This window comes from Mytilus galloprovincialis, chromosome 7 (assembly GCF_965363235.1).
Source record: "Mytilus galloprovincialis chromosome 7, xbMytGall1.hap1.1, whole genome shotgun sequence".
In the NCBI taxonomy this organism is placed as follows: Eukaryota; Metazoa; Mollusca; class Bivalvia; order Mytilida; family Mytilidae; genus Mytilus; species Mytilus galloprovincialis.
The window spans coordinates 83,320,057-83,347,799 of record NC_134844.1 but is presented as its reverse complement, the minus strand read 5'-3'; the positions used below and the strand labels follow the sequence as shown (position 1 = coordinate 83,347,799).

The window sequence follows — 27,743 nt, the reverse complement described above, 5'->3', positions numbered from 1 at the left end:
TATAAAGCTAGATGTTTTGGAGGGAATCACAGTCACTCATAGTGACCAGTTTTTCATTTGAAAAATTTCAGTTCAGATAACCTTGAGTGTTCTATTAGTATTACTGTAAATTCATAAATTATTGCAATGTTTTTTTTTATTGCAAAATTTGAGACAGAATGTGTCTTTGAAAAAAAACTTGTTCCTTAAATTTAAATAACATTATTTGTTTGCTACATTTCCTTTTTAATTAAAAATAACCAATCAAAAGTTGAAAAATAAAAATTGAGCAACTTTACATGGAAGTGGCTTATCAATGTTTGGTCCTGTAGCTGGACATTCTCTCACAACCTCATGGTCATCCTCGTCGTCTGCCAACCAACGACCACAGTTGTAATTATAACGCTCTTTTGTAAGCATCTCTTCCATCTCAACCTGTAATAGTAAAAAGATGAAACTTCATGCAACAATATGACACTAAATGTAATAAGATGACACTTAATGTAAGAAAATGACACTGAATGTTAAAAAGATGACACTGAATGTAAAAAGATGACACTGTAAATATAGGTAATTCTCATTTGAATCAAGGTAATTAAAATGTAAAGCAAGGACATATAAATGTTAAGAAAGGTCATTATGAGTAATTAAAGGTATTGTTTTTTATATATATTGAGGTAATCTTAATGTGAATCAACTTTTGAATACAATACAAGGTCTAAAGAAAAATATCAACTTTTTTGTATATTCTATACCTTATCCAAATGCCATCCCGAGAACATGCCAGATTTATCATGCCAGACTCTGATCTTGTATGGTTTTCCAATGTCTATAACATTCCTTTTGAAGTAATCGACTTTCCCTTGTTCAAAGTTATCTGTTTTGTTTTCCAACAACATTTCGTCAGATTTTCCTTTTTCACCATATACACAGACGTAAACATTTGCATCTGTTCCCGCCATTTTCATGTCACTGGTGTAAATCCAAATATTCCATGGCATTTCTAAAAAGTTATATAGAAATGTTTATAAAAATTAAAAAAATCTAAATTAAAAACAAGAGCAGAACCCTACTTGATCCCTAGACTTTGATAAGGTTTGTGTTGCTTCGTCTTTGTTTTTTCAATGGTGTAATATAACTGTTGTGAGCTTTACAATGTAATATAGCATTATTGATAGAGTAGCACTAACATGCAATTAAAATATCTGACATAGTTACTACAAAATGATTTTTATTCAAATGACTTTCACAGTTTTATAAAGTTTCCATTAAAACACACTTATAAAATGTAACCCCCTTACCTCGAATAAAAAAGTTAAAATCAAAACTTGAAGATGTTTTAGTGATGCTGACTTGTAGAAACATGACAAATAATATAATGAAATAAAATCTTTTAAAACAATATTTTTCATACTAACTTTTCTCTCGCTGTTTTCGAACAGCTTTCTGTTCAAAAAGTGTTCTTTGTATCAACCCATCTTCCTGATCCGTAGCCAGCCACTTGTTACACAGAAACACTTGTTCTAATCCTGTGGCATAACATAACACAACAATTCTGTCCACAAACCAACCAGCAGCCACGCCCTTATTGTCGTGGCCGATTTCTATTCTTGTCAACGGACTTAACAAAGTAGCCACATCAATATCAAATATATCTGTTTTGTTCCTCTCAAAGCTGCCACCATCCAGCCATATTTTACCACTGTTTTTCTCCTTGCTTTCTTTCCCAGCATGCAATATTATGAAAACACGAGCATCTGTTCCTGCATTTCTCTCATCACCAGTAGACACAGTAATTCTATAAGGAATACCTGCATGATACACAAATTAGTTTTATTGTAAAGAGAGGAATTTAATTTATTTTTGGTTATTTCAAATGTTTGATAAATATTTGGAAAGATTTAATGGTGTATATTTGAGTGTGCCTAGGATCTTTAGATGTTAGATTTAATGGTGTATATTTGAGTGTGCCTAGGATCTTTCTGGATTTTATTAGTTGTTGATTTGCTGCCTCATTGATGTTAACTACACATCTCCTCTTTGTTAAAACCAAAATAAAGTGTTTTGATTTTGATATTTAGTTTTATCCATTTTAATTAATCAGATTTATAAGTTTTCAAATTTCTTCCATTCATTTACTTAACCACAAGACCAGAAATAAACCTTGTTTGGCAAGGGAAGTAATTCTTTGCCAATAATTTACCTGGGGCAGACGTGGTTGCTCCCTTTCCCACCAACAGATCTCGTGATATTTGTCCGTCATCTTCATCTGTGGCAAACCAACGATTACACGGAAACTCGTACACTATATTGTTCTGACAATCATCTACTATCACCTATTAATAGAAAATATCAAATTGATAATAGTTTAGAGTTTAAAAGAATACATTTGGTCTATATAAGTTATAAAAAAAATGTGCCACAATTGTAATCCAGTTAAGCCCAATATACACTAAGTTGTTCTCATAATGCTTTAGGCTTCTATTTTCGTAAGTGGGAGAGCCATGACACCATAAATTTTACGGATGCCGTCACAAGTTGGTTGACCGTTATGGAATAACCATTTCACAAATGATATTCGATATGTTCCTTATGTCGTAACTACAATCCTCTTCCCTTTCATGGAAGTGATGTGACCTACTGAATTAGATTTTTTACCGGATTTGTTATCTCATAAGCAACACGACGGGTGCTACATGGGGAGCAGGATCTGCTTACCCTTCCGGAGCACCTTAGATCACCCCTAGTTTTGGTTGGGGTTCATGTTGTTTATTCTTTAGTTTTCTATGTTGTGTCATGTGTACTATTGTTTTTCTGTTTGTCTTTTTCATTTTTAGCCATGGCGTTGTCAATTTGTTTTAGATTTATGAGTTTGTCTGTCCCTTTGGTATCTTTCGTCCCTCTTTTAAAATTGTTTGTCTCATACAGGGATTGTTCTCCTAAAACATTTGAAGTGACTCACCAGGTGGGTCAAATATCTTTTCTTTTTTTGGGGTTAAAATTAAGAATATATTATTATCATCTTTTTTTTAAACATACTTTCTAAATCTTGTTACTTCAAACTTAGGGGGAGAATCAGCCAAAAAAACATCCTTTCTTTAATGTTATTCTCCACATGAGATTATATAAATCAAAATTAATAAGTTAATACCAAGAAAATAAAATTAACATTTTTCTTGCTCAATAAATTATAATATTGCAAGATAATATGTACATGTATTGTAGAAAAGAATAAAGTTCAGCAATTTATTCCCTAGCATAAAATGAACTCATAATATAAATCTGGTAATATCATTCAAATGTTTTGCATGATTGACATAATTTGTCTTTTCATCATTTTCTTTCTAGTTATGTAATATCAAAAAACCTATTATATTTCAAATGTTGTATATTAAAGTTTTCAAACAAATTTTCCATAGTACAATTAATCTGGGAAGAATTCTTTCTTAGAACCTCTTGAAGGTTAACAGGTAGACTTGCTTTTTTCAAATTTTTGATTTTTTAAGTATAAATTTATATTTTTCAAGCTCAATGTAATGAATTATTCTACTGACAGATTGTATGCATTGTAGAAAAGATAAGAACACTTTACTTATGTCTTATCCATTTTCCTCTGAGAAAATAAAACATAACAAGACACAGCTTTTATCAAAACAGAAATGTTTGGGTGTCAAATTATTATATTTTCTCATCTAAAACAGTTTATTTTCACAGCTATAAGAAAAGAAATATTACAGAAAACTGACCCTTCCTATAAATAAACAACATGCTTGTCTAATGATTGGGGAGATTAACATTTGAACATATTATTAGTTGATACAATGAGATAAGACTGAGCTAAAGACGTTCATCGGACACCCTTGTATTCTGATAAATCCTCCCCAGTTCACTGCCATTCAATTAACTACTAATTAGTGCAGCCCACTCAACAATTATGGGGAATAATTTGAAAAATTACTTCCTATAGTGAAAACTAGATTTTGCAGAACTTTTGTTACTAACTTTATTTTATTTGTAGATTGGTCCTTAGACATGAAATATTAAAATATAAGAATGAATTAATCCTTCATATATGTATTAATACAACTTCACCAAACTTCTTATTTACCTACAGAAAGAATGGCCAAGAACATGAAAAAAGAACACTGGAAAAAAAAAAAAAAAAAAAAACAATTTCACTTTAATGAGACTTTGCTATGATAATATCTTTACAATAAGAAATATAATAAAAATATTTAAATGAAAAATGAAAAAAAGAGGTAATTATTTGTATAAATTAAAGAATTCAAGCAATCCTTAAAAAAAAACTTTTTTAGAAAGCACATCTGTTTTCATTTTTATTTTTACATATTTGAATCTGAAAGTGCTATTTTTTAAGGATTATAAACAATACAATTAAAGCACACCATTAACCTTGTATTGTATTCCTTTTTTCCTACTCTTTGGAAAGGTGACAAAGCTATTAGGTTTGAGAGGAGATCATAGAGAGCACCTCCCCATGTCTTAATAGCTTTTGGCAATAGATTACACACTGTAGACAAAGACTTCCCTCTAATATAAACATGTGTAAACAAGATCTTAACTTGATGAAAACCAAATCATATCAGTATAAGTGAGGACAGGCATCCAGTAGAACATTTTAAAGAGAGCTGATAGTCGGAAGTGAAATAAACAAGGAGAAATGAACATTAAGTTGAAATCTACACTCCTGTTGAGATGACAGTGATATGAAACAATTCTCTGATCATTATAATAAGGAGATATGTAGTCTAATCTAATTGAAAGTCGGTTTCTAGATGAATTATGTAATGTTTATAATTGAGCTATCTTGTGACTGAGGAAAGAAATTAAAGAAAATTTTCTGGAGATATAAATAGAGATTACTGGTATGACCAGCTCTTATTCCTGAAGGATTTATTACTTTAACAGTTACAATTCTTTTACTCAGAACAAAATGGAATTAGAAAGTATTTTATGCAAAGGAAGTTATAAATTTATTTTCCTGACGACTTGGATTATATTTGTGAATGGAGCCCCCCAATTAGAGACAAATGTGCAGGAGTCGTGTGTTTTAAGTTTAACGATTCCTAAGGACAGCATAAAAAGTAGTTGTAATATGAATGAACAAGTTGTACGAAAAATGCATTCCATGGAATCTCAATTTAATCATTTTCGGACTAAACTTGGTGCATTAGAGATTCGACTACCGGAAATTGTGTTAAATTCCAATCGTTATGGAGACAAAGTTGAACAGCTGGAGTTAGTTATTGCCAAGGAGTCTACCTATTATAAACATATGGATGAGAGAATAAAAGCTTTAGAGGAAGTAGTGGTCGAGGACAGAGAAAGCAATTCTGAAAAACACATTACTGAACCAGACACCCTACTTGACCCAATACGACCTTTAATTATGGCTGAACTGCAACAAATGAAGGAAGATTTAAGGAGAGATCTAACTGAGGAAATAAGAAAAGAAAAAGAAAAAGAAGAAAAAATTTCCAAAGAAACTTTAATTTCTTCTATCAAACCTATGCTTTTGGCTGAGATGCAGTACGTAAAGGAGGAAATACTTAAAAGTATGAAAAACATGATGTCAATTAAAATTCTAGATCAAACTGAGGAAATTGGTTCCTCTGACGAAGTTGGTAATCACATTGTTGAAGATGTAGTTCAACCTGAAAATCACCTTAATATGGTGGCCGACCAAAGCGTTACTAAAGATGATGAGTCTTTACTTCAGGGTATGGCACGAACCCTGCACAGTCTGGATGAGGGCAATGTTACAATTTTATCTAATAAGAAAGATATTGAACAGTTGGAAAATCTAACCAAAGAAATTGAATTTGTTGAAAAAACCAATGATAACTTTTCTGAGAAATCAGAAATTTTGGTAGAAAACTTACAGAAAACTATAGACATTTTACAAAATGTTGCAAAAAATAATTTGGCAAAAGACCTCGATGAGAAAATTGACAAATTGAGTATTGAAATGGAAATCAAACTGAAATCTATTACCAATAAATGCAATGAAATATATTTGACCAAAGAGGTCATGTCGAGTGAGTTGGAGGACAGAATTGATGAAATATCACAAAATTTTACACTACAAAATGAGAAGGTTGAAGAATATGTCAAAAAGTTGAACTTATCTGATGACCTACGAAAGATAAACACGTCCCTATCCAATGCAAAGATTGAAATGCAATCAATGGACAGACGAATAGACAGTTACACAAATGATGTATACCTGGATACTAAAATTCAAACCAAAGTGGAAAACATCAAATCAGGCTTACAGTTATCTCTCATGGGTATTCAGTCAAACCTTGCTTCATATGAAAACAAACTGTCACATCTTGAAAGACAGAACAACTTGTCTTCCACATTACTTAATCACTTCAAGAAAACACTAATACATAATCACAATCAAACAGATGTCAACTTTGAAAACATCAAATCTGAAATTACAGAAATAGAGAATCGTCTGAAGGAAGAAATGACGCAGAAAATAAACACCAAAAGTTTGGAGTCAAGACTAGAAGGACTTGAGACAGAATTCATGTTCTTCAGAGGCCGAGTGTCCACTTTGCAGAAAAATTCTACGATTGGTGACAATAAACTAGATATAAAACTTGCTGAACTTAACTCCAAAACACAGAGCATTGATTGGCAGCTTACTTCACTACATGATCATGCACAGAGAATTCTGGAAATTGAACGCAACCAAACTTTGATGAAAAATAACTATGACCTTATGCGAGAGGTGATGAAACTCGTTCACTTAGAGCAAAAACTAAGACACAATCGTTGGATTGAGTTTAATTTCACTCACCATTCACAGAAAAATTCTTGCCACAAAAAGCAATATGTGAAACGAAATCCAATATCTAAGAATGGACTTGGAGCTTATGTTGGAGTCCAACTGTGCACACCAACAAGATACAAATTGTTTTTGGGAAATTCCCTGGACGAAGAATTTCTGGACATTGGTGACCAGTACGGCCATGGACAGGATCACTGCCAATTCATTGGAGGAGAATCTGAGAATGGTGTGACAGTGGATACAGAATTCCCATCAGCTATGGGAATGAAAGGTAAATAAAACATTTTTGTGATGTTGGTTTGCTGTCTTAATGAAATTTCCCACCAACTCTTTTTATGTATATTTTAAGCCATGGGTACCAACTTAATTTTTTAAATATTTTCTGAAATTTATATTTTTATTACTCATGTCCATGTTTTTTTATTCATTTCACTTCAGATATTATATCTGCTCTGTTTTACAGTGTTCCAGAATTCTTTTTTTCTTGGTCATTTTGTTTAAATGATTTTTTTTTCATAGAAAAAATATTTTTTCCTTTTTCATTATTATAGAACAATAAACCCCCCTTTTTAATCATTAATTAAATCTAGATCAAGCTCTTATAACTTCTAATCTAGCTACATGTTCCTTCCTATTTTCCTTTTTTAAAATTTTTAATTTACCCCTTATCAATTTTGCTGTTATAACTAAGAGATTGCTATTATCTCAAGTTCTGTCAAGTGCAATCAGTATACTGGGGCATTCAGTATCATGGCAATTTTCAGTTTATAAATTAGTTATAAAGAAATAAAAGAAAGAAAATTGTAGAAAGTCTATTACTAATCCCTTGCATACAAATTTTTAATACTCACAAAACCACAACACAGAGATTATTAATTTTTGCACCTAAGAAATAAAGACCTTGACAGAAAACAGATCAGGTCTTAATATTAATTTACAATATGTAAAACATAGATAAACATAGATATAACAGTAATTAGGGAACATGTTAAACCTCTTCCCCTGCTCTCTGTGGTTGACCTTGAATTGACCTTAATGCATGTAATCAGTGTTCCTATCAAATTCCATAATATGATATTACTTAAGTACCTATCAGATCCCAATGGGTTCTACATGGCAGATAAATGGAATCAATTATCTAGATATTATCAAGAATTTCTGTGGCAAATTACAAGAAACAACCTTGCATATGTTGTCATAATTGAAATACTTAACCTTAGATGTTGTTTTTTTTAAATTTTTATTGGAAGATTCACTTAACTTGTGACAGGTCCATAGTAATACATGTTTTCAGTATTCAGGTAGCAACCATTAACTTGAAGGTTTCTTTTTGGTCGAAGTCATAAATTTTGTTATGGGGAAAATCTGGATTCAGAATATTTTTTCATCAAATTTGGGAGGAGAATATTTTTTTTAGAAAAAACTAGAGGCTCTCAAGAGCCTGTGTCGCTCACCTTGGTCTATGTGCATATTAAACAATGGACACAGATAAATTCATGACATAATTGTGTTTTGGTGATGGTGATGTGTTTGTAGATCTTACTTTACTGAACATTCTTGTTGCTACAATTATCTCTATCTATAATGAACTTGGCCCAGTAATTACAGTGGAAAATATTTTCTAAAAATTTACAAAAATTTATGAAAAATGCTAAAAATTAACTATAAAGGGCAATAACTCCTTAAGGGTCAATTGACTATTTTGGTCATGAAAAACTTATTTGTAGATCTTGTTTTGCTGAACATTATTGCTGTTTACAGTTTATCTCTATCTATAATAATATTCAAGATAATAACAAAAAACGGCAAAATTTCATTAAAATTACCAATTCAGGGCAGTAACCTAACAACAGGTTGTCCGATACATGTGAAAATATCAGGGCAGATAGATCTTGACCTGATAGACAATTTAACCCTGTCAGATTTTCTCTAAATGCTTTGGTTTTTGAGTTATAAGCCAAAAACTGCATTTTACCCTATGTTCTATTTTTAGCCGTGGCAGCCATTTTTTGGATGGCCGGGTCACCGGACACATTTTTTTAAATAAGATACCCCAAAGATGATTTTGGCCAAGTTTGGATTAATTTGGCCCAGTAGTTTCAGAGGAGAAGATTTTTGTAAAAGATTTCTAAGATTTACGAAAAATGGTTAAAAATTGACCACTAAAGGTCAATAACTCCTAAAGGGGTCAACTGACCATTTTGGTCATGTTGACTTATTTGTAAATCTAACTTTGCTGAACATTATTGCTGTTTACAGTTTATCTCTATCTATAATAATATTCAAGATAATAACCAAAAACAGCAAAAATTCCCTAAAATTACCAATTCAGGGGCAGCAACCTAACAACAGGTTGTCGGATTCATCTGAAAATTTGAGGGCAGAAAGATTTTGACCTGATAAACAATTTTACCCCATGTCAGATTTGCTCTAAATGCTTTGGTTTTTGAGTTATAAGCCAAAAACTGCATTTTACCCCTATGTTCTATTTTTAGACATGGCAGCCATCTTGGTTGGTTGGCCGGGTCACGCCACACAATTTTTAAACTAGATACCCAAAGATGATTGTGGCCAAGTTTGGATTAATTTGGCCCAGTAGTTTCAGAGGAGAAGATTTTTGTAAAAGATTTCTAAGATTTACGAAAAATGGTTAACAAGAGTGCACACGCTGAAATGTCTCACCTTCTATACTAATCATTGATATTATGTTGATAGTCCTAAGTATAAAGCTAAGCTTTATTACAACTGTCACATAAACTTAACATTAACCAAGATAACTAAACAAAGACCAATGAACCTTGGAAAAGAGGTCCAGGTCAGATGAACCATGCCAGGCAGACAGGTACAGCTAACAATGCTTCTATACAACATATATAGTTGACACATTACTTATAGTTTAAGAAAAATAGACCAAAACACAAAAACTTAACATTGTGCAATGAACCATGAAAATGAGGTCACGGTTAAATAAAACCTGCTCGACTGACATAAAGATCATAAATTATTTCCATACACCAAATATAGTTGACCTATGGCATATAGTATTAGATAAAAAGACCAAAACTCAAAAACTCAACTTTGACCACTGAACCATGAAAATGAGGTCAAGGTCACATGACATCTGCCCGCTAGACATGTACACTTAACAATCATTCCATACAACAAATATAGTAGACCTATTGCATATGGTATGAGAAAAACAGACCAAAACACAAAAATTTAACTATAACCACTGAACCATGAAAAAGAAGTCAAGGTCAGATGACACCTGCCAGTTGGACATGTACACATTACAGTCCTTCCATACACCGAATATACTAGCCCTATTGCTTATAGTATCTGAGATATGGACTTGACCACCAAAACTTAACCTTGTTCACTGATCCATGAAATGAGGTCGAGGTCAAGTGAAAACTGTCTGACAGACACAAGGACCTTGCAAGGTACGCACATATCAAATATAGTTATCCTATTACTTATAATAAGAGAGAATTCAACATTACAAAAAATTTGAACTTTTTTTTCAAGTAGTCACTGAACCATGAAAATGAGGTCAAGGACATTGGACATGTGACTGACGGAAACTTCGTAACATGAAGCATCTATATACAAAGTATGAAGCACCCAGGTTTTCCACCTTCTAAAATATAAAGCTTTTAAGAAGTGAGCTAACGCCGCCGCCGCCGGATCACTATCCCTATGTCGAGCTTTCTGCAACAAAAGTTGGAGGCTCGACAAAAATTGACTATAAAGGTCAATAACTCCTAAAGGGGTCAACTGACCATTTTGGTCATGTTGACTTATTTGTAAATCTAACTTTGCTTAACATTATTGTTGTTTACAGTTTATCTCTATCTATAATAATATTCAAGATAATAACCAAAAACAGCAAAAATTCCCTAAAATTACCAATTCAGGGGCAGCAACCCAACAACAGGTTGTTGGATTCATCTGAAAATTTGAGGGCAGAAAGATCTTGACCTGATAAACATTTTAACCCCTGTCAGATTTGCTCTAAATGCTTTAGTTTTTGAGTTATAAGCCAAAAACTGCATTTTACCCCTATGTTCTATTTTTAGCCATGGCGGCCATCTTGGTTGGTTGGCCAGATCACGCTACACATTTTCTAAACTAGATACCCCAATGATGATTCTGGCCAAGTTTGGTTTAATTTGGCCCAGTAGTTTCAGAGGAGAAGATTTTTGTAAAAGTTAACGACGACGGACGACGGACGCCAAGTGATGGGAAAAGCTCACTTGGCCCTTTGGGCCAGGTGAGCTAAAAACCAATAGCTTTCCCCATGAAGTTAAATGATTGCTCCCTTAGTTCTTTCAACATATTCATGTCAATTTATTTACTTTTTTACATAGAATTCAAATCAGGTAAGATTGTTTTCCCTTTAAAACAAAAGATTAGAAAGGTAGCATATTTTTTTTTACTTATCCCTTTCCCTTTCTTAACAATTTATTTTCTTAATGAATTTTTCCACTTTTTTGGATGTGAGGTACTAATATACATAGTAAACGTACGAAAGAGATTCTAACTTTATTATATACAATACAGGAATTATGAATTTTATACTGACATAATACAAGATAGACAAAAATCAAATCTTTTATACTTCACATTCTCTCTGGTGACAGAGAACAATGCTACCACATATAATAGGTCTCTAAAACTGACACTTGAGTAAGGTTTTATACTTCTTATTTGCAGTTTGTCCAAGTTTCCTCAAAAAGTGAATTTTCATAAAAAGGCTGCTTAATGTAAGAGGGCAGCAATTCTGATCTATTTACACTTTGAAATTGCAAAATAAAAATCAAATAAGCAAACATGAATTCATCTTTACCAAAAACTAAATTAAAGTCATAATATGCTGGTACAAAGAAAATAATTTTTGGAATGTACTGGCTACTGCTGACAGTTTTATGGTATGAAATTGGATAATAAGTTAAAGCTTTAAAAATGTGTATAACAATAGTAGTATTTGATAACAATGTTTAATTCTGATGAAAGATCGGTTTGGTTATTAAAGACAACCAACATTATGACTGACTTTTAATAACTATCTCTTTTTTTCAGCATTCATGAGAAGACAATGGGATGAGAAACCACACTTAGGATTCCTATCCTTCATGACACCAACACCGAGCTGGTATGAATGTGGTATGTCCTTACCATAGTTCAAGCAGGATTTGGAAAAAAATATCCAAGGATTAAAACTTTTGGCAAGTGCTAAAATTCGGTGGAATGTGAACAAAGTATGATGGAATAAAACTATGTGACTTAATGGAATTGTAAAAAAACATTATAATAACAATCTGAGTGCTAAAGTTTATGGGAAATTATAAAACACTGGCTGTACTTTTCATTATTTGACTTTGAATGAAATAATTGGAAATGAGTAAAAAGTTGTACATATTAGTTATTGGATCATTGGATTGGATTTTTTAAGAGAAAAGAGGGGTGAAGTTTCGAGCTGTTTAATTCTATGCATGGATATATCAAATCACATCTCAAATTTTGTCATTTACCAAATATTATGAAATTAGAAAATCCAAGAAATCTGTTACAATTTAATCACATTATCGCAAAGACAAGGAATAACAACTTCTTGAAAAACATAATCTGTTTTTATTTCATTATAAACTTTTTGCTGCAATTTGTGGCCAAACATCTAGTCGACCAAGCTCAGATTTCAGTTTCACATTAAAACTTGTTCATAATTTTATCAAAATCGTAGCTACTATCCCTTTAAGGTTTAGTATCTATGACAGGACAGGAAATAACCAAATAGCTGCATCTGAATCATTAAAATATAGTAATTGTTAAGGTAGAAGATAAAGAAAACAAATCTGTTAAAACTATCATGTAATGTTGGGGGTCTACAGAATTGCACAATTCAATTATGAATAATTTTAAGATAAGAAAATATTAACTGGTGATAAATGTCTGCATTTAGTGCATTGTAATTTCTTGAAATTGAAATTAGTTCAATGCACTTTACAGAGGTGTTACATCTGTTTCAATGTTGATGGATAAAGGAAAGATGAATGATGAACTATCAGTGATGATGGATAAAGGAAGGATCACTTGTAAATAAGATTGATAGTCTGACAACACTGCTTATATGCAAACCTGTTTTGTTTTATAAAAGATATAAATTGTTATGTTATATTTAGAATTGATGTATATAATTATAAAACAAATCTTTTTTTAATTGATTTTTTGTTTCACTTCCTGTTCTTGGCATTAATTCTACTGTCTGTTACAGGCCATACTTCATATATATGTATATATCTACACACAAAATAGTGCAAAACAATTAATCTTTAGAATCATCATTCTGAACTGATTGTCACTGAACCATATTGCTGCTCAAAATTTCTTAAGTGCAAAACTATCAAGATTTTTTTTCAAAACTCATCATGCTTATGACCATATATTGCATTTACACTCAAAAAATTGTTTTTGGAGAATGCCAGATTATTATTACTTTTTATGCAGTACATTGTAAAAGAATCAATTTCATGCCTTTCCTGGGTAGAGGTTAGCTACAAATTTAAATGATCAACAAAGAAAAAATATCTATCAGTTAGTACAATTTTTCCTTAATCCACGAAAATTGGTACCCATTGGTAAATTCCTCCTTTGGATCTATCATCTCCATGACGGAAAGGAGTTGCTGTGTATATATCAAGTCGAGTCAGCTAATTTCTGTCATTTGAGAGTTATGTCCCTTTAATTTTCCAAGATAACTATAATAAATAAGACATCTAGAGGGTACACATATGGTAGTACTAATGAACAAGCACCCATCCCATATTCTATATTGCCGTGACGGTCTTGGACAAACAATGAATGTTTTCCTCAGATTACTACAATTCTGATCATGCTGATATCAGTTGAAAAATACTAAGGGTTGTCATATCAAAGAAAAAAATCAGACAAAACAAACAAAACAAACACTGGAAGACAATGCTATGACCTACATCTTCTACATCATTTGGTCTCTGGTGGAGACTTGTTTCATTTGCAAATTATACCACACCTTCTTATTTTTATACAATCTAAATAGAATTCACTAGTTAATTATATCAAAACATTTTCTAAGAATAATGACCAATCCTTTAATCATGAGAAGAATTTGTTTCTAATTCTTATCATAGCTTAGCTACTGCACATACATTTGGGTTGAACAGCAACATTGAATCTAAACTGATGATGCATAATAAAAGATTAAATTGATTGATTAGTTGATAGATGTTTGATATAAAAAAAAAAGTTATTGCCAATGAGACAACTCTTTACAACCAAATGACACAGAAATAAACAACTATAGGTCACCACTTTCAACACTTTTGTGTGTTTCCATGGCAATCAGTTTTTATTGGTAGAGGTAGCCAGAGTTCCCAGAGAGAATCAAATACTTTTAGTAGAAAAACTCACAATTCTAGTCAATTAAGATTGGAGTCCAGTGCGCCTGCCCTGTGGAGGATTTGAACTCTCAACCTTGGGTAGTGATACAGTAGTTAAGGACTACTTAGACAACTCGAGACCCCTAAAAAAGAACAACTGACAAGACCTAGACCAACACCACAACTACCAACTCCAAGAGAAAATAGAAAAACATCAAACCATGTATTGTAAGGATAGCCTGACTTGGTACACAATAAACAAGAATGTGTCCATAGTACACGGATGCCTCACTCCCACTATCATTTTCTATGTTCAGTGGACCGTGAAATTGGGGTCAAAACTTTAATTTGGAATTAAAATTAGAAAGATCATATCATAGGGAACATGTGTACTAAGTTTCAAGTTGATGTAACTTTAACTTCATCAAAAACTACCTTGACCAAAAACTTTAACCTGAACTTTGCACTATCATTTTCTATGTTCAGTGGACCATGAAATTGGGGTCAAAACTATAATTTGGCATTAAAATTAGAAAGATCATATCATGGGGAACATGTGTATTAAGTTTCAAGTTGATTGGACTTCAGCTTCATCAAAAACTACCTCGACCAAAAACTTTAACCGGACGGAAGAACGGAGGCACAGTCTACTATCGTAGGTGGGGCATAAAAAACCTACAAATACAAAATTAAGGAGATGTTGTATGATTTCCAATGAGACAACTAGTCACCAAAGTTCAAAAGCAGTGGCTATAAGCAAATTAAGTACATCTACCAACAGGGGACTACTGATGAGCATGAGAATGGACATATTTTTGTCACCATCTTTAGAACAGCTGATGAGTCAACGCAATCAAGACAGAAAGATAGATTGTATTATGTAGATGATTGCATACAAACCTTGTCTAAATACCATCCTGCCTTAAATCCAGTATTATCATGTCCTATACGAAGTCTTTCTATTCTTCCTAAACATGGAGTCTTCAATACAAATTCATTTTTACTGGAAAAGAAAAAAACAAATTATAATGATACACACCAAGTTAATGTCGACGTTTTGATTTTAATTTTCTTTATTCCTGGAAATATGACTTGTTATTAACTTATTGGATATTCAAATGGCAGTTCCATACATTGTTTAAAAGTTAAAACAAATCAATTGAAAACTGAATGATATTTTCAATTTTATCTACAAAATCTACAAAGTTAAGTACCAAACAAATACAAGTACTTTCACAATAATTTCTAATTGTTTTTATCTCTAAATGTTTAAATTTTGAAGTGCAGATGCCTCAGGCAGATGCACATTGGAGCTAAATTTGGCACACAGATCAAAGCTTATGCAGAATGTTATTTTAAACTTTTATTTGGAACCTTTCAGAGCTATATTAGGACAGCTCACAAGACATTTTATTAATAAATAAAACAGTAGAGTTCATGCTTAATTTCTGAGATATTACATTGACTTTTGATTATACATTTGTAGAAGAAACATCTGCCAACATTTTATCATAGCAAGATTTACAGGCCGTTAGTCTGGGAATTTTAAATAAAAGAATGATATCTAACTTTGTTTATATTACCTATATATAATTCTGCTTTGAAGATGTACCACATGTTTATTTATACATTAAAAAAACTAAGAATGTAGAGAAAAATCTATAAATAGAACGGTCTTTCACTATGAAAAGGGATATAACTCTATTTAACATAAACAAACCTATTTCTTTTGAAGGCTTTCTTTAGAAAATTTTCTCCGGAGTCTCCCATTTCTCCAAACAATGTAACACAGACATTAGCATCTGTGCCAGCTCCTGGCTTGTCACCAGTAAATAATGTAACATTGTATTTATAATCTGTCAAAAAAATAAACTGTGCTTCATTTAGTTACAGTATTTATACAATAACCTAGTGACAAAAAATTGTCAATTAGACAGGGTCTATATTATATCAGAGCGATTTTCACTATTTTATGTTAGTTTTTTACATCTGTAACTTTCAAATATTTCATCTCTGAATGTTACTGATAGTCATTTATTTCATAATGCACTCAGACATAAAGATGATCTGTTCAGCATTATCTCAAATACCAACAGTTATTTGCATATTCAAAGAAGAGTATTAACAGTATAAACAATAAATAATAGAAACAAGAATGTGTCCATAGTACACAGATGCCCCGCTCGCACTATCATTTTCTATGTACAGTGGACCGTGAAATTGGGGTCAAAACTTTAATTTGGAATTAAAATTAGAAAAATCATATCATAGGGAACATGTGTACTAAGTTTCAAATTGATGTAACTTTAACTTCATCAAAAACTACCTTGACCAAAAACTTTAACCTGAACTTCGCACTATAATTTTCTATGTCCAGTGGACCATGAAATTGGGGTCAAAACTATAATTTGGCATTAAAATTAGAAAGACCATATCATGGGGAACATGTGTACTAAGTTTCAAATTGATTGGACTTCAACTTCATCAAAAACTACCTTGACCAAAACTTTAACCTGAAGCGAACGGTCGCACGAACGGAGGTACAGACCAGAAAACATAATGCCCCTCTACTATCGTAGGTGGTACATAAAAATCACACATACTGTGGAATCATAATTATTTGTAGGAAACTAATTTTCTTTAATTTCATGAGTATAGGTAAACCACAAATTTAAGTTCAAATTTACCATAGGCTTGTATGCAGACCTGAGCAAAACCAAGAAATCTAATACCAACAACTTTTCCCCAATCCACAGTGTTACTACATGTATTAGAAAATTATTCTTATTCACTTACCCTTGCGAAGTGCAAATTCGTCTTTACTACCCACTAAATCTCGACTGATTTTGCCATCCCCTTCTGTTCTTGATAACCAGAGACCACATGGGAAAAAATATCTCCAGTGAGGGTTCTTTACATCTGTTACAACAACCTACAACATATTCATTACAATTTCAATCAAAACCCACATTTTCCAAAACTACATCAATTAAAGTCTGTTTTTCTGTGTCTACATAAACTTGTTAAATAATTTCAAAACCTTTAAAGAAAAAATTAAAATGAAATATTGAGAAATTAAAATGAAATATATGGTGCAAAACATAAATAATTTCTTTCTGACAATAAAATTATAATAATAAAGAAATTTTAATTTAGTTTAAACATATTTAATTATAGTGGATTGGGAAACAAGTTTTGCAACTTATATTAATCCCTTTCCACTTTGCGGGTGCGAGTGCTGCCTTGTAGCGGCATTAGCCTGCTCTTTTTTGAAATCTACAAGGGTGTCTTTAACGTGCAAGAGATATGGCTCTCTCTTAACACGGGTCAGCCATTTATCGTCCCCTTCCGACGGACTATCATCGTTTCCTCAAGACCATACTTTAGAAATAAGAATCCAATAAAAACTAAGGTTAAAATCTCAATGAGAAATAACTCCAACAAGACATGTAAAGAATGTGTCCATAGCACATGATTGAGCCACTCACACTATCATTTTCTATGTTCAGTGTAATTGGGGTCAAAACTCTAATTTAGTATTAATATTAGAAAGATCATATCATAAGGAACATGTGTACTAAGTTTCAAGTTGATTGGGCTTTAACTTCATCAAAAACTACCTTGAACTTTAACCTTAAAACTTTTGACCTGATGCAGGACAGACAGAAAAACATTGAATTTTGTCATTGAGCATTCCACACTGCTTAGATAAACAAGTAACAACTTAGAAGTACTCACCCTTTCAACATACCATCCTGGCATAATGCCAATATTGTCATGTTCCAAACGTATCTTCCTCATAGGTCCAACACAATTTGATTTGACTTTGAAAATTGTACTACTGTTTTGTTTGAATTCACTTTTTCCTCCTTTTTTCAATGATATTTTCTGTGTGATTCCTGATTTTCCATAAATAGTTATAAAACAATTTGCATTTGTTCCTGCTCCTGCCTTGTCTCCTGTCACAACGAGTATTTCATAGGCTGTGAAAATATAAAAAAATAATATATAAAAATATTGTCAGAATGAAGTTTGGTAATACATGTAGTAAGTCAGTGATTCCATTTGTCCCACTATAAGATATGTTGTTTTCTTTCTTATTTCTGCTAGTTGTTATAATTTAGGACTTGAAATACACATACATATAATAGCCGAAAGGACATTTTTCCTCGATGCCCAGATTAGGTCTTTATTTTTACAGGAATTCATGATTTACACTTTTTGGGTCTCTGGAAAGTATGATTTTTTTTCAGGATACTTATATTTTTCGTGAATTCTGGATTCAGAGTAAAAAAAAATCAAGAATTAGGGATGACTCCGCTCCAACCCCCAATTACATGTGCTATTTGCCACTATTTATATAAATTGCACCTCAGATACATACTAGTATTAGAAGAAATCATAGGATAAAGTTCCCTGGATAGTTGCTGGTCTGAATGGAATAATGAAAACCATTTATTTACAATAAACACCCATCTCTTCTTTTTCTTCACATGTTCTATTTCTAATTCCTGTAAAAACCAAGCTTCCTCTTTCGTTTTGGCATTTGTCTGAAAAATGAACAAATTTGTTGTAATTCTTATGTTCAGTTTGAAAATACAAATCGTAGTTGTCTGGAAATAATACAAACTAAGCCAAGAAAAGTCTAAGAATTGCCAATGAATAAAATCTTTTATTTTCTTTTTTTTTTATCCTCTTAATACATTAGTGAATGATTATTACAATTTGAAATAAACATATGGGAGACAACTCATATTTTACCAAATAAATAATGATTTGGCTGATTTAAAATAAATATAGGTGAAACAACTCATATCTGACCAAAATAAACATCTCTGATTTGACTCATTTGAAATTAATATATGGGAGACAACTAATTTTTTACCAAAAAATTGTCCATGATTTAATCCATTGATGAATACATGGGAGACAACTCATAATTTACCTTACATCCATGATGTCCCTGTATTCTTCTGTCAGACAAATGCATTCTGGATAAAACTATAGAATACATTCGCCTGAGAAAGATGAAATTTATACAAATGTGTGTGTAATGTGAATATTTGTGGACGCCGCAGCCGGAATGTAGGATCGCTATGTCTTGCTTTTTCGACAAAAGTCAAAGGCTCGACAAAAATGTACAAACCTCAATATTAATGGACTTTAAATCCCCAATTTCTGGCCCTCTGACTTTAAAGATATGAGTACTGCCTTTTGCAAATCTGTAGGCTACATCTTTATTAGATTTGACAGAACCAGCTTTCTTTGTTAATCTGTGTTTCTTCACTTTTCCTTTTGTTCCTTTTAATGTTATAAACACCTGTAAGAAAATAAAACAAAATACATGACAGAATTCTTTGCTTTAAAATCATGGAAAAATATTTTTCTCTAATACATTTGTGAAACTGGAAAAGAAGAAAAAAATATGACTGACACTTATCAGTTGGTCAAAATTTTAAAATACACAAAGTTGTCCTAACACGCTGTACTAAAAAGAAACAAAACCATGAACACAAACCTGCAGTAGTGTATGAGATTTGATGTTTTCCATGATTGAAGTCCCAAATCTATAGAGTGACATATTTACGGATCTACAACTGTGATTTACCTCTGTTCTTCCAACACTGAGTACAGTACTGTGCAGTTATTGTGTAATGTTTACATATTTGAAATGTTTTATTTTTAACATTTTAACATATAGGATAAGAATAGGAATAATAGTATTTTATTTAAAGAGTTGCCACCATAAATTTTGGATTTGACGGTCACCAATTTTTATCAATCTCTATATAAAGGATTATCTACCTTTGAGTCAGTACCACATCCTTTTTTATCTCCTGTTGTCACGGCAACTTTATATAGAACAGATTTATCCCCTCCATCATCCTGTCCTTTTATTCTCCTGGTTCGCAAACTAGGTGAGGCACTTGATGGTCTGTTCCACATATTTCTCTATAGATTAAAAAAGGGAATTGTTATTAAAAAGATACAACACACAAACATGAACTATATTTATCATAATACTCCATATGAATAAGAAATTATTGATCATTTACAAGTTAAACGCAGAATTTATCATTGGGACAGATAATTTCCCTACTTGGATATAACATTATAAGGAGACATAACTCAAGAACTGTAAAAGAGACACAACCCAAGTTGGAAATCATTCCAAATTTTGTGATTATAAATATTGTGTATAAGTTTCATAACATTTGGTTGAGGCAAACCAAAGTTAGAAAATGCAATAACTTTTTTTATATACCGGTATGTACAGACGTGGTATCACTAAATCCCCCCCAACCCCCATAAAAAAGAGGTCTCTATCATAATATCCAAAAATTTCCAAAATAATTTAAACCCAATGATAACTTTTTGGTTTTGAGATAATCCATTACATAAATATGTTGGACTGGAGACAGCACTTAAAAATCTCAACTAAATGTGGTTATAAAGCACACTTTTAATTACCAAATGCCTTTCCATATGAAAATATGTAATAAATACTTTAAGGAACAAGCCCCTATTACTGAACATAATTCAAAATAATACACCTTTAACAGTTTTGATAACAGAAGACTATGACCTGAATGAAACAGGTTAAACTGTTGTCTGCTCTATGGTCGGGTTGTTGTCACTTTGAAACATTCCACATTTCCTTTCTCAATTGTAAAGAACAATAAAAGAGGTTAACTTTTACGTCATTTGGTCTCTGTTACATAGTAATCTCATTGGCAATCATATCACATCTTCTACTATTTATATAAAAAATTCTATTGGACAATAAATTGGCAGTGTTCTTACCGATGATGTTCTCTGAACGCTAACAAATCTTCTTTCAAAGTAATCCAACAGATGTGGATCATTCATGGGATCATAAGATGGAAGTGGGATGGTACAGCGACTGTCTGATGGGGTGTTGTTAAATAATGTAGAATTCATGTACGAGTAATTTCTTCTTTCTGTAAATATAATATCATGTATACATGTATTGTTCAAGAAGTCAAAACAAACAGTATAAAAAAGCTATTGTTCACTAATTATACCAATCCAAGATATGTCTTCGAAAAACAGGAAGTAGATCATATTACTGAAAACGTATCACACTGAATGACATAACCATATGAAGTTTAAAGGGGAATGGTGCTGTTCAGAAATGCCACCAAATTAAATTATTTTAGCTGAGATAATGTATAAATTAACCACTGCCACCAATTGTTACACTCTCAAGTAAGATACCAACCTGCAGAAGGAGCATTTGGTGCAGCATTTTCTGCTAGCCTTGTCATGTAGTGCTGAGGTATTGGGATGTGAGGTTGTTTGTATGTTGGTGACCTCCATGGCTCTCCATAGTTTCCTGCTGTTACTCTTCTTGATGGTGCTGAAAACATACAAATACATATACATATAATAGTTCAGAAGTATTATTTGTTACTTGATTTTTATATCGATTAGACTGTTCAGGTTTCCCTGTTTGAATAGGTTTTTTTAATTTGTTAACAGTTTCACAAACTTTAAGATGAAGTTTTAATAAAAAAAAGAGACCCTCTTGCTGATTGTACTGAAAATACTGGAAACATATATACGTTTCATGTATATTAAATATATAAGACAAAACAAGAGTATTAGAATTATAGGGGCATTACCTATATTCAGTGGGGTATTTAAGAGAAACCCCTTGTGAAGCTCAAGTTTGGGAGCCCACAGCCCCCTCCCTTTCGAAATCCTATATCTGCATATCTGATATTAGATAATGCACAACTTACATTACTATTTGTGCCATATTCTTTTCAAGAGAATTAGACTTTCTATGTTCAATAGATTTCAGATGAAATTAATAGGCCATACTGTGATACAAATATTCTCTGTCTTTACAATCATCCGAACTTTTAATGCAGAACATTTGTCATCAATAAAAACTTCTTTTTTATTATATAATCAATAATTTAAATTTTCAATTTAGATCATTGATATCTAAAAAATGTGTTTCATAAAATAAAACATACATTTTTATTGGACCATAGATAATTCTAGATTGCATTTTATTTTCTGTTGCTAGACTAAAGAATTCAATACTAAAGCAGTTTCCATGTCAGAACAGATCAAAACAAATAAACATGTCAAGGAATTGTGGTTTTTTAGCCATTTAAAAGCATAATATCTATTTTTAGATTGTAGGAGTAGTTTATTTTTAAAAGATTTACATTTTTCAATATTAGTGATGAGTGACCTTTAAGTATAAATAAGTCGATCTCTTTAAACCTACCAGGTATAATAATTTACTTTCATTGTCCGTCTCTTCATTGAAATTCAGTATCAAACATCAAACATGTCATGGACAATAACGAAGTCATTTAAATTCTCTATACAGCCTGTATTGGTTATTAAAATAAAACAGGTATCTGCTTTAGTTCAATCAGAGATCTTACAATAATGCAGAAAGAATTTTCAATAAGAATGCAAAAACGCAGTGTATGCATTTATTTGATTGCTAACAGAATGGAAATTTTAATGAAATAAATATATGACCTGCTTCAATATATTAGATAAGGATTTCAATATTACGTTTATAAAACACATAAACTGTTTCTGTGTAAGAGTTTTTATTCTGTGAACCTCCAAAGTTTCAATTCAGATTTTCTCTTTTACATGTATTTCATACCTTTTTGATGCATTTTTTTTGGTTTACTGTGTTCATGACAAAGGTTAAAGTCTAGAAAAAAATGTGCATGTAGACTTATTGATTGTAGTTTGCTAAATTAATTCTAAGTTGCAAATATGTCATGCACATTAAGCACTAAAACAAATAACTAGTTATTATAATTCAAAGGTTATGGAGGCATAAATTTTGAAATGCCACTGTTTGAAAAGGGTCTGTTTGATTGGGACAGAAATTTTGATTGCAATACACCATGCTTGGACTTAATTATACTATACACAATAACAATACATGTGATATTATCAAGCTGTTTATTTTAGTGTCTCTGCCAGATGATCATTTGTGACTTTCAAATACATTGCATGGATTTAAGTCATTTGAATAAGTAATTTTTTTTTTCTTCAATGTAGAACAAAAATCATACATTTGAGTCAACCCACTTCAGGACATTCCTATATATTGGACAGAGTCTGAGTGAAAAAAAGAAAATCCACAGTGTACATATCACTATTTATACAGATTGTCCACCAGGATCAGCAGAGATAATTGAGATTCTTCGCATTATGTCCCTTAGTAGAACAACTCTGTTATTTCATGTCACCCCACTGTGGTAATGTCTAATTGCTATGCAAATATTTAATATCATGACAGCATATCTGCTAGTCAATAGATATGTGTATCAGAAAGATCAAAGGCAAAATGCTCAAGTACATGTATCTGATAACAAAAATCAACAAACAACTCAATTTAAACATGGCATTTTTAACATTCGTTACTAGAATTACGCTGTTGAAATTACAATACAGAAGGTTTAACAGAACTATCGCACTGCAAAAGCCATTCCTCATTAGATTCAGCAACATGAAATTTACATGATCAATTAAATGTCACATCCTTCAGTCAATTAATGTTTTACTGCAATGTCATTACGACAGGTAAAATTACAGGTAAAACTGAAAGTCCTGTCTGTGTTCTGTCGTGTTACTTAGTGATTTTTCAGACCTTTCTTCAATCTATATACTAATCAATAACCGATGTAGCTTTATAGCACAAAGTATCAACAAATTACATTGATTTTCTGTATTTACATTAGAAACAAGAGGATAAATTATTAAGGAGATTTATTTCCTCGTTAAGCATCTTCATGGATGTTTTATCACATTTGCCAGGATTATAACAATACTATCTATTCTATAATCAAACTAAGTTTGTTTAACAGGTTACAGTGACACAATTGTAAGAGTGCATTCTTAATAAGGACAAGAAAAGACTATTGTTTGTTTTGTTTTATTGTTAAGTTGATGTCATAGTGTCTTTAAAAAGAAATGAAGGTATTTTTGAGGTGCAAGAAACAAGAAAAAGTTACCACAAAAAGCATTGGTTATAACCAAAATTTCTTGCAAAAATATGGAAATGTTATGTAAATTGAAGAAACTTATTTTTATTAGGTTCAACACATCAGATTATTTCTCAATCAACCATGATGTTACTTAAATAATATTAAACTGGATTCAAGTTAAAAAATGTATTCAAGGACTGCTTGTCAGATCAAAATCATCAAATCAATAAAAGAGTAGTGATGGAAGTGAAACTAGCATGAGCAAATTCCTACATCGGTTAGAAATGAAATTACATCTTAAATATAATATAATTCATAATTTAGTGTAGAGGTCTTTAGTGACTTCTGGGGGGGGGGGGGGGGGAGAGAGAGAGAGAAAACTGAGTTTTATATCTAATAGACCAATACTTTTTTGCGCTTTGTATTGCTGCTCTTCAACAGTAATATACTGTTATGATCTTTACTACAGCTACATTAATTTATGAAAGCAAAATGACCACCAGTGTTCACATTTATCAGACTAAAATTTTCTTGATAGTTCCATGTGTCATGCACTTACCTGAATATGGTCTGCTCCTGACATTTTTGCTTGTTCCAAATGGAGGTTTAGGAGCATAACTCGAAACACCAGGAATAGGATGATCTGGTATAGTCAGACATCTTTTAACTGCCTCAGAGTTCGTAAATGGCTGCTGCATTTTAATCTGTAATGAAAGAAGTTTTATTTAACAGTCTCTTATTATTCATATTCATATATGTAGTATTTTTGTAAGGAAGACATGCTAATGAACAAAACTACATGTAATCCCTACTTGAAAATAATTCCATACCTTTTAAAATCAAAAATTACTTATTTGACTGAATCTACCCTTTTTAGTGTTTAAACAACAATTCCTACATTGTGAATTTAATTTACTTCTGTTATGGAATAATACTACAGGAATGCATGTGTATTGTTTTGACCTTTGATATTTTAGAAACACAATAGAAAGTTTATAATCTGATACAATTGATTTTGTTTTATTTTTTCTACTCCAATTTGGACTTGCATTTAAATCTTTTTTGAGAGCATGTTGTTTAAGGTAATGAAAAGTCATATGATTATCATGAAGTTCTCATTAGAAAATAATGAAATGTGGTATGACTGCTAGTGAGACAACTATTTACCAGATATCAAAGGATGTAAAACAACTCAGTTTCAAATGAGGTCATGATCACCATTGGGCCTCAGGTTTTTAATTATTATTTTTTTTTTAAATTTAAATTTTTAATCTTGTGTTAATGTTATAATTTTTTAGGGGCATACATTAACATTGAGTACTGACCTGAGATTGGCCAAGAGGTCTTTATTTGCCTAAACAGTATATATTAGATTAAAGACAACTGACATTTCAGCAAGGGCTCACTAGCACATTTTTTAAGAAGCATACAAAGCAAATGTTCAAAAGTTTTCATTAATTTTGACACAATCATTTTATTCAGAATGTGTACTCAATTTATAGGTTCTGATCTGTAGCATTTACTTTGAAATTATGTGTAAACAAAAGAAATTTTTTAAAAGCTTTATTTTAACAAATGTATTGTGCACATCTACATATATAATGCACAACAGTTGACTCTGTAAATTTTTTTTAGCCTCAAACCTAAACTTTTGAATATTTTTTTTTTGCATTTACAAGAATATTGTGGACAGACTGAGGCAGTTAAGGACAAGATAAAAACTATGGGGCTGCCAGGTCCTCATTGAATATGGGGTCCTTTATACTAACTGAATGTATTTATTAATGTAGCAAAATGTATGACCAAATGGTAATTAAATGCAGGTTTCAAACCTGCATATAATTAAATTTTAAAAGTTACAGTGCATGCCTTTAATTTTATATTGCAATGAATATATAATAGAACATGAGAATCTTTACATTGAATGAATACCAATGTAATGACTAACAAATTTTTTTTTTAATTTTCAAAAGCATTTCATATATATACAAAAAACAGTTTGAATACATCCGAATCTATTGATACATAACATAATGTTTGTGATTTAATATACTGTTAATTCAGAAATTATTGCCAGGTTTTTATTATTGCGAAAAATGCGACAGAGTTGTACACGCAATAATTGAAAGTCACATTTTGAAATATTTTATATGAATTAAACAGGATTATTCTCAAAATCGTAAAAATTTAAATCGCATTTAAGTCTAAAATGTTAAAATCGCAATAATAAATGCAAGCAATAATTTCTGAATTTTCAGTATATCTCACATTCTCAGGTCAATTATATTTACACAGATTTTTTTCTATCCAATACTAAATTATTTTGTAGGAAATATTATTCAAAATGTGTTCTCCTAATAACATAAAAAAAATATGCAGAATTTTATTGTGCAAATATTCAATATAATCTTATTTATTATTAACATGATTAAATATTAAATCTTTTATTTGGTATACATCATGTATAAATTTGTTAAGAGTTTCTATTTTGATCTTTTATAGTAATTGCACGTTATTAGCTCTAGTTTAACAGATATATAGGCAGCTGTCAGCAATCATAAAAGATGAAAGCTATGCAAAATTTTAGGGTTGACACTTAAAATTAAACTTACTATTTGTAGCGCAAGTTTGAATTATTTTTTTCTTAATCTCAGTTTATGACTCTCTCGGTATTCTTCCTCTCCATTTATGACAACATTAAAATTGTTTCATTTTTCACGTGTTTTCCAATAAAATAAAACTGAAAATACTGTTGAGTTGATACTTGTTTGTAAGCGTTGCCAAAGATTTTCCACGCATGTGCAGAGAACGCGCACCTGCTTCCGGTTAAAACTGAAGTTTCTTTTGGATACAATTTCTTTTTTAGAGGATGTCAACAAGCAATCACCTGTCGCTATTGTTTCATATCTTTACCTTCCCAAAGATGAATTAACCTTAATCAAAATAATTATCGCATAAGCAAAACTAAATTCCGCACATTCCTTGGATAGTTTAATCAGAATTACTTCCCTTTAGGCGGAAAATTTAAAGAATTCTACATATTTCTCTTCTCTTTTTCCATTGAGTAAATTTTTTTCGTCCTTATTAATAATTGAAAAAAATACTAGTATTCATTTTTAAGGTTTCCTCCAATCTTTCTTATAAAAAAAACCTGCAAAGATCAAATTTTATTAAAAATCATATATGAGGCTCTGGATGGGGCCCGACAGACGACAGAATAGAATATGTGCTAAAGTTGCAGAAGGGGAGAAAATAATAAACAGCAAAAAAAAAAAACCAATTTTAAATACAAAGAGAAAAATGGGGTAGGTCAATAATAGAGAAGAAGAGCAAAACTTTTTTCAATTATTATATATAATATGTCTCTGGTTTTAATATTACTTTAAAACACATTTGTGTGTATGTACAGGTTGGATAAAAAAAAACATAAAGCACTATGACTTAATTGATACTTAAGAAGTTAACTATTCACAGTGTGCTTAGCATGGTGTAATCCTGACGTATTCGGGATTAATTTTATTTTAA

The 27,743-nt window shown here is 31.4% G+C and overlaps 2 protein-coding genes across 2 annotated transcripts in view; one reads left to right on the top strand and one right to left on the bottom strand.

The window, feature by feature from the left end:
• LOC143083833 (lipoxygenase homology domain-containing protein 1-like) overlaps positions 1 to 27,021 on the bottom strand; it is a 69,499-nt gene extending 42,478 nt beyond the window's left edge. The window contains exons 1-15 of the mRNA XM_076260214.1: positions 26,831 to 27,021; positions 24,778 to 24,922; positions 21,464 to 21,601; positions 21,025 to 21,182; positions 20,026 to 20,172; positions 19,367 to 19,540; positions 18,605 to 18,770; positions 17,959 to 18,203; positions 17,017 to 17,152; positions 15,941 to 16,076; positions 15,121 to 15,223; positions 2,183 to 2,315; positions 1,398 to 1,790; positions 735 to 982; positions 279 to 414 (exon numbers count right to left, since the gene is read on the bottom strand). Coding sequence (XP_076116329.1) covers positions 279 to 414; positions 735 to 982; positions 1,398 to 1,790; positions 2,183 to 2,315; positions 15,121 to 15,223; positions 15,941 to 16,076; positions 17,017 to 17,152; positions 17,959 to 18,203; positions 18,605 to 18,770; positions 19,367 to 19,540; positions 20,026 to 20,172; positions 21,025 to 21,182; positions 21,464 to 21,601; positions 24,778 to 24,916 — 2,452 coding nt within the window. The 5' untranslated portion in view covers positions 24,917 to 24,922; positions 26,831 to 27,021. The remainder of the gene's footprint in view (positions 1 to 278; positions 415 to 734; positions 983 to 1,397; positions 1,791 to 2,182; positions 2,316 to 15,120; positions 15,224 to 15,940; positions 16,077 to 17,016; positions 17,153 to 17,958; positions 18,204 to 18,604; positions 18,771 to 19,366; positions 19,541 to 20,025; positions 20,173 to 21,024; positions 21,183 to 21,463; positions 21,602 to 24,777; positions 24,923 to 26,830) is intronic.
• Positions 4,565 to 13,022, top strand: LOC143083832 (uncharacterized). Its single transcript, XM_076260213.1, has 2 exons — positions 4,565 to 7,073; positions 11,885 to 13,022. Exons 1-2 carry the CDS (start codon positions 4,934 to 4,936, stop codon positions 11,983 to 11,985), a joined length of 2,241 nt encoding a protein of 746 aa, XP_076116328.1. The 5' UTR covers positions 4,565 to 4,933; the 3' UTR covers positions 11,986 to 13,022.
• Positions 27,022 to 27,743: the final 722 nt, after the last annotated feature.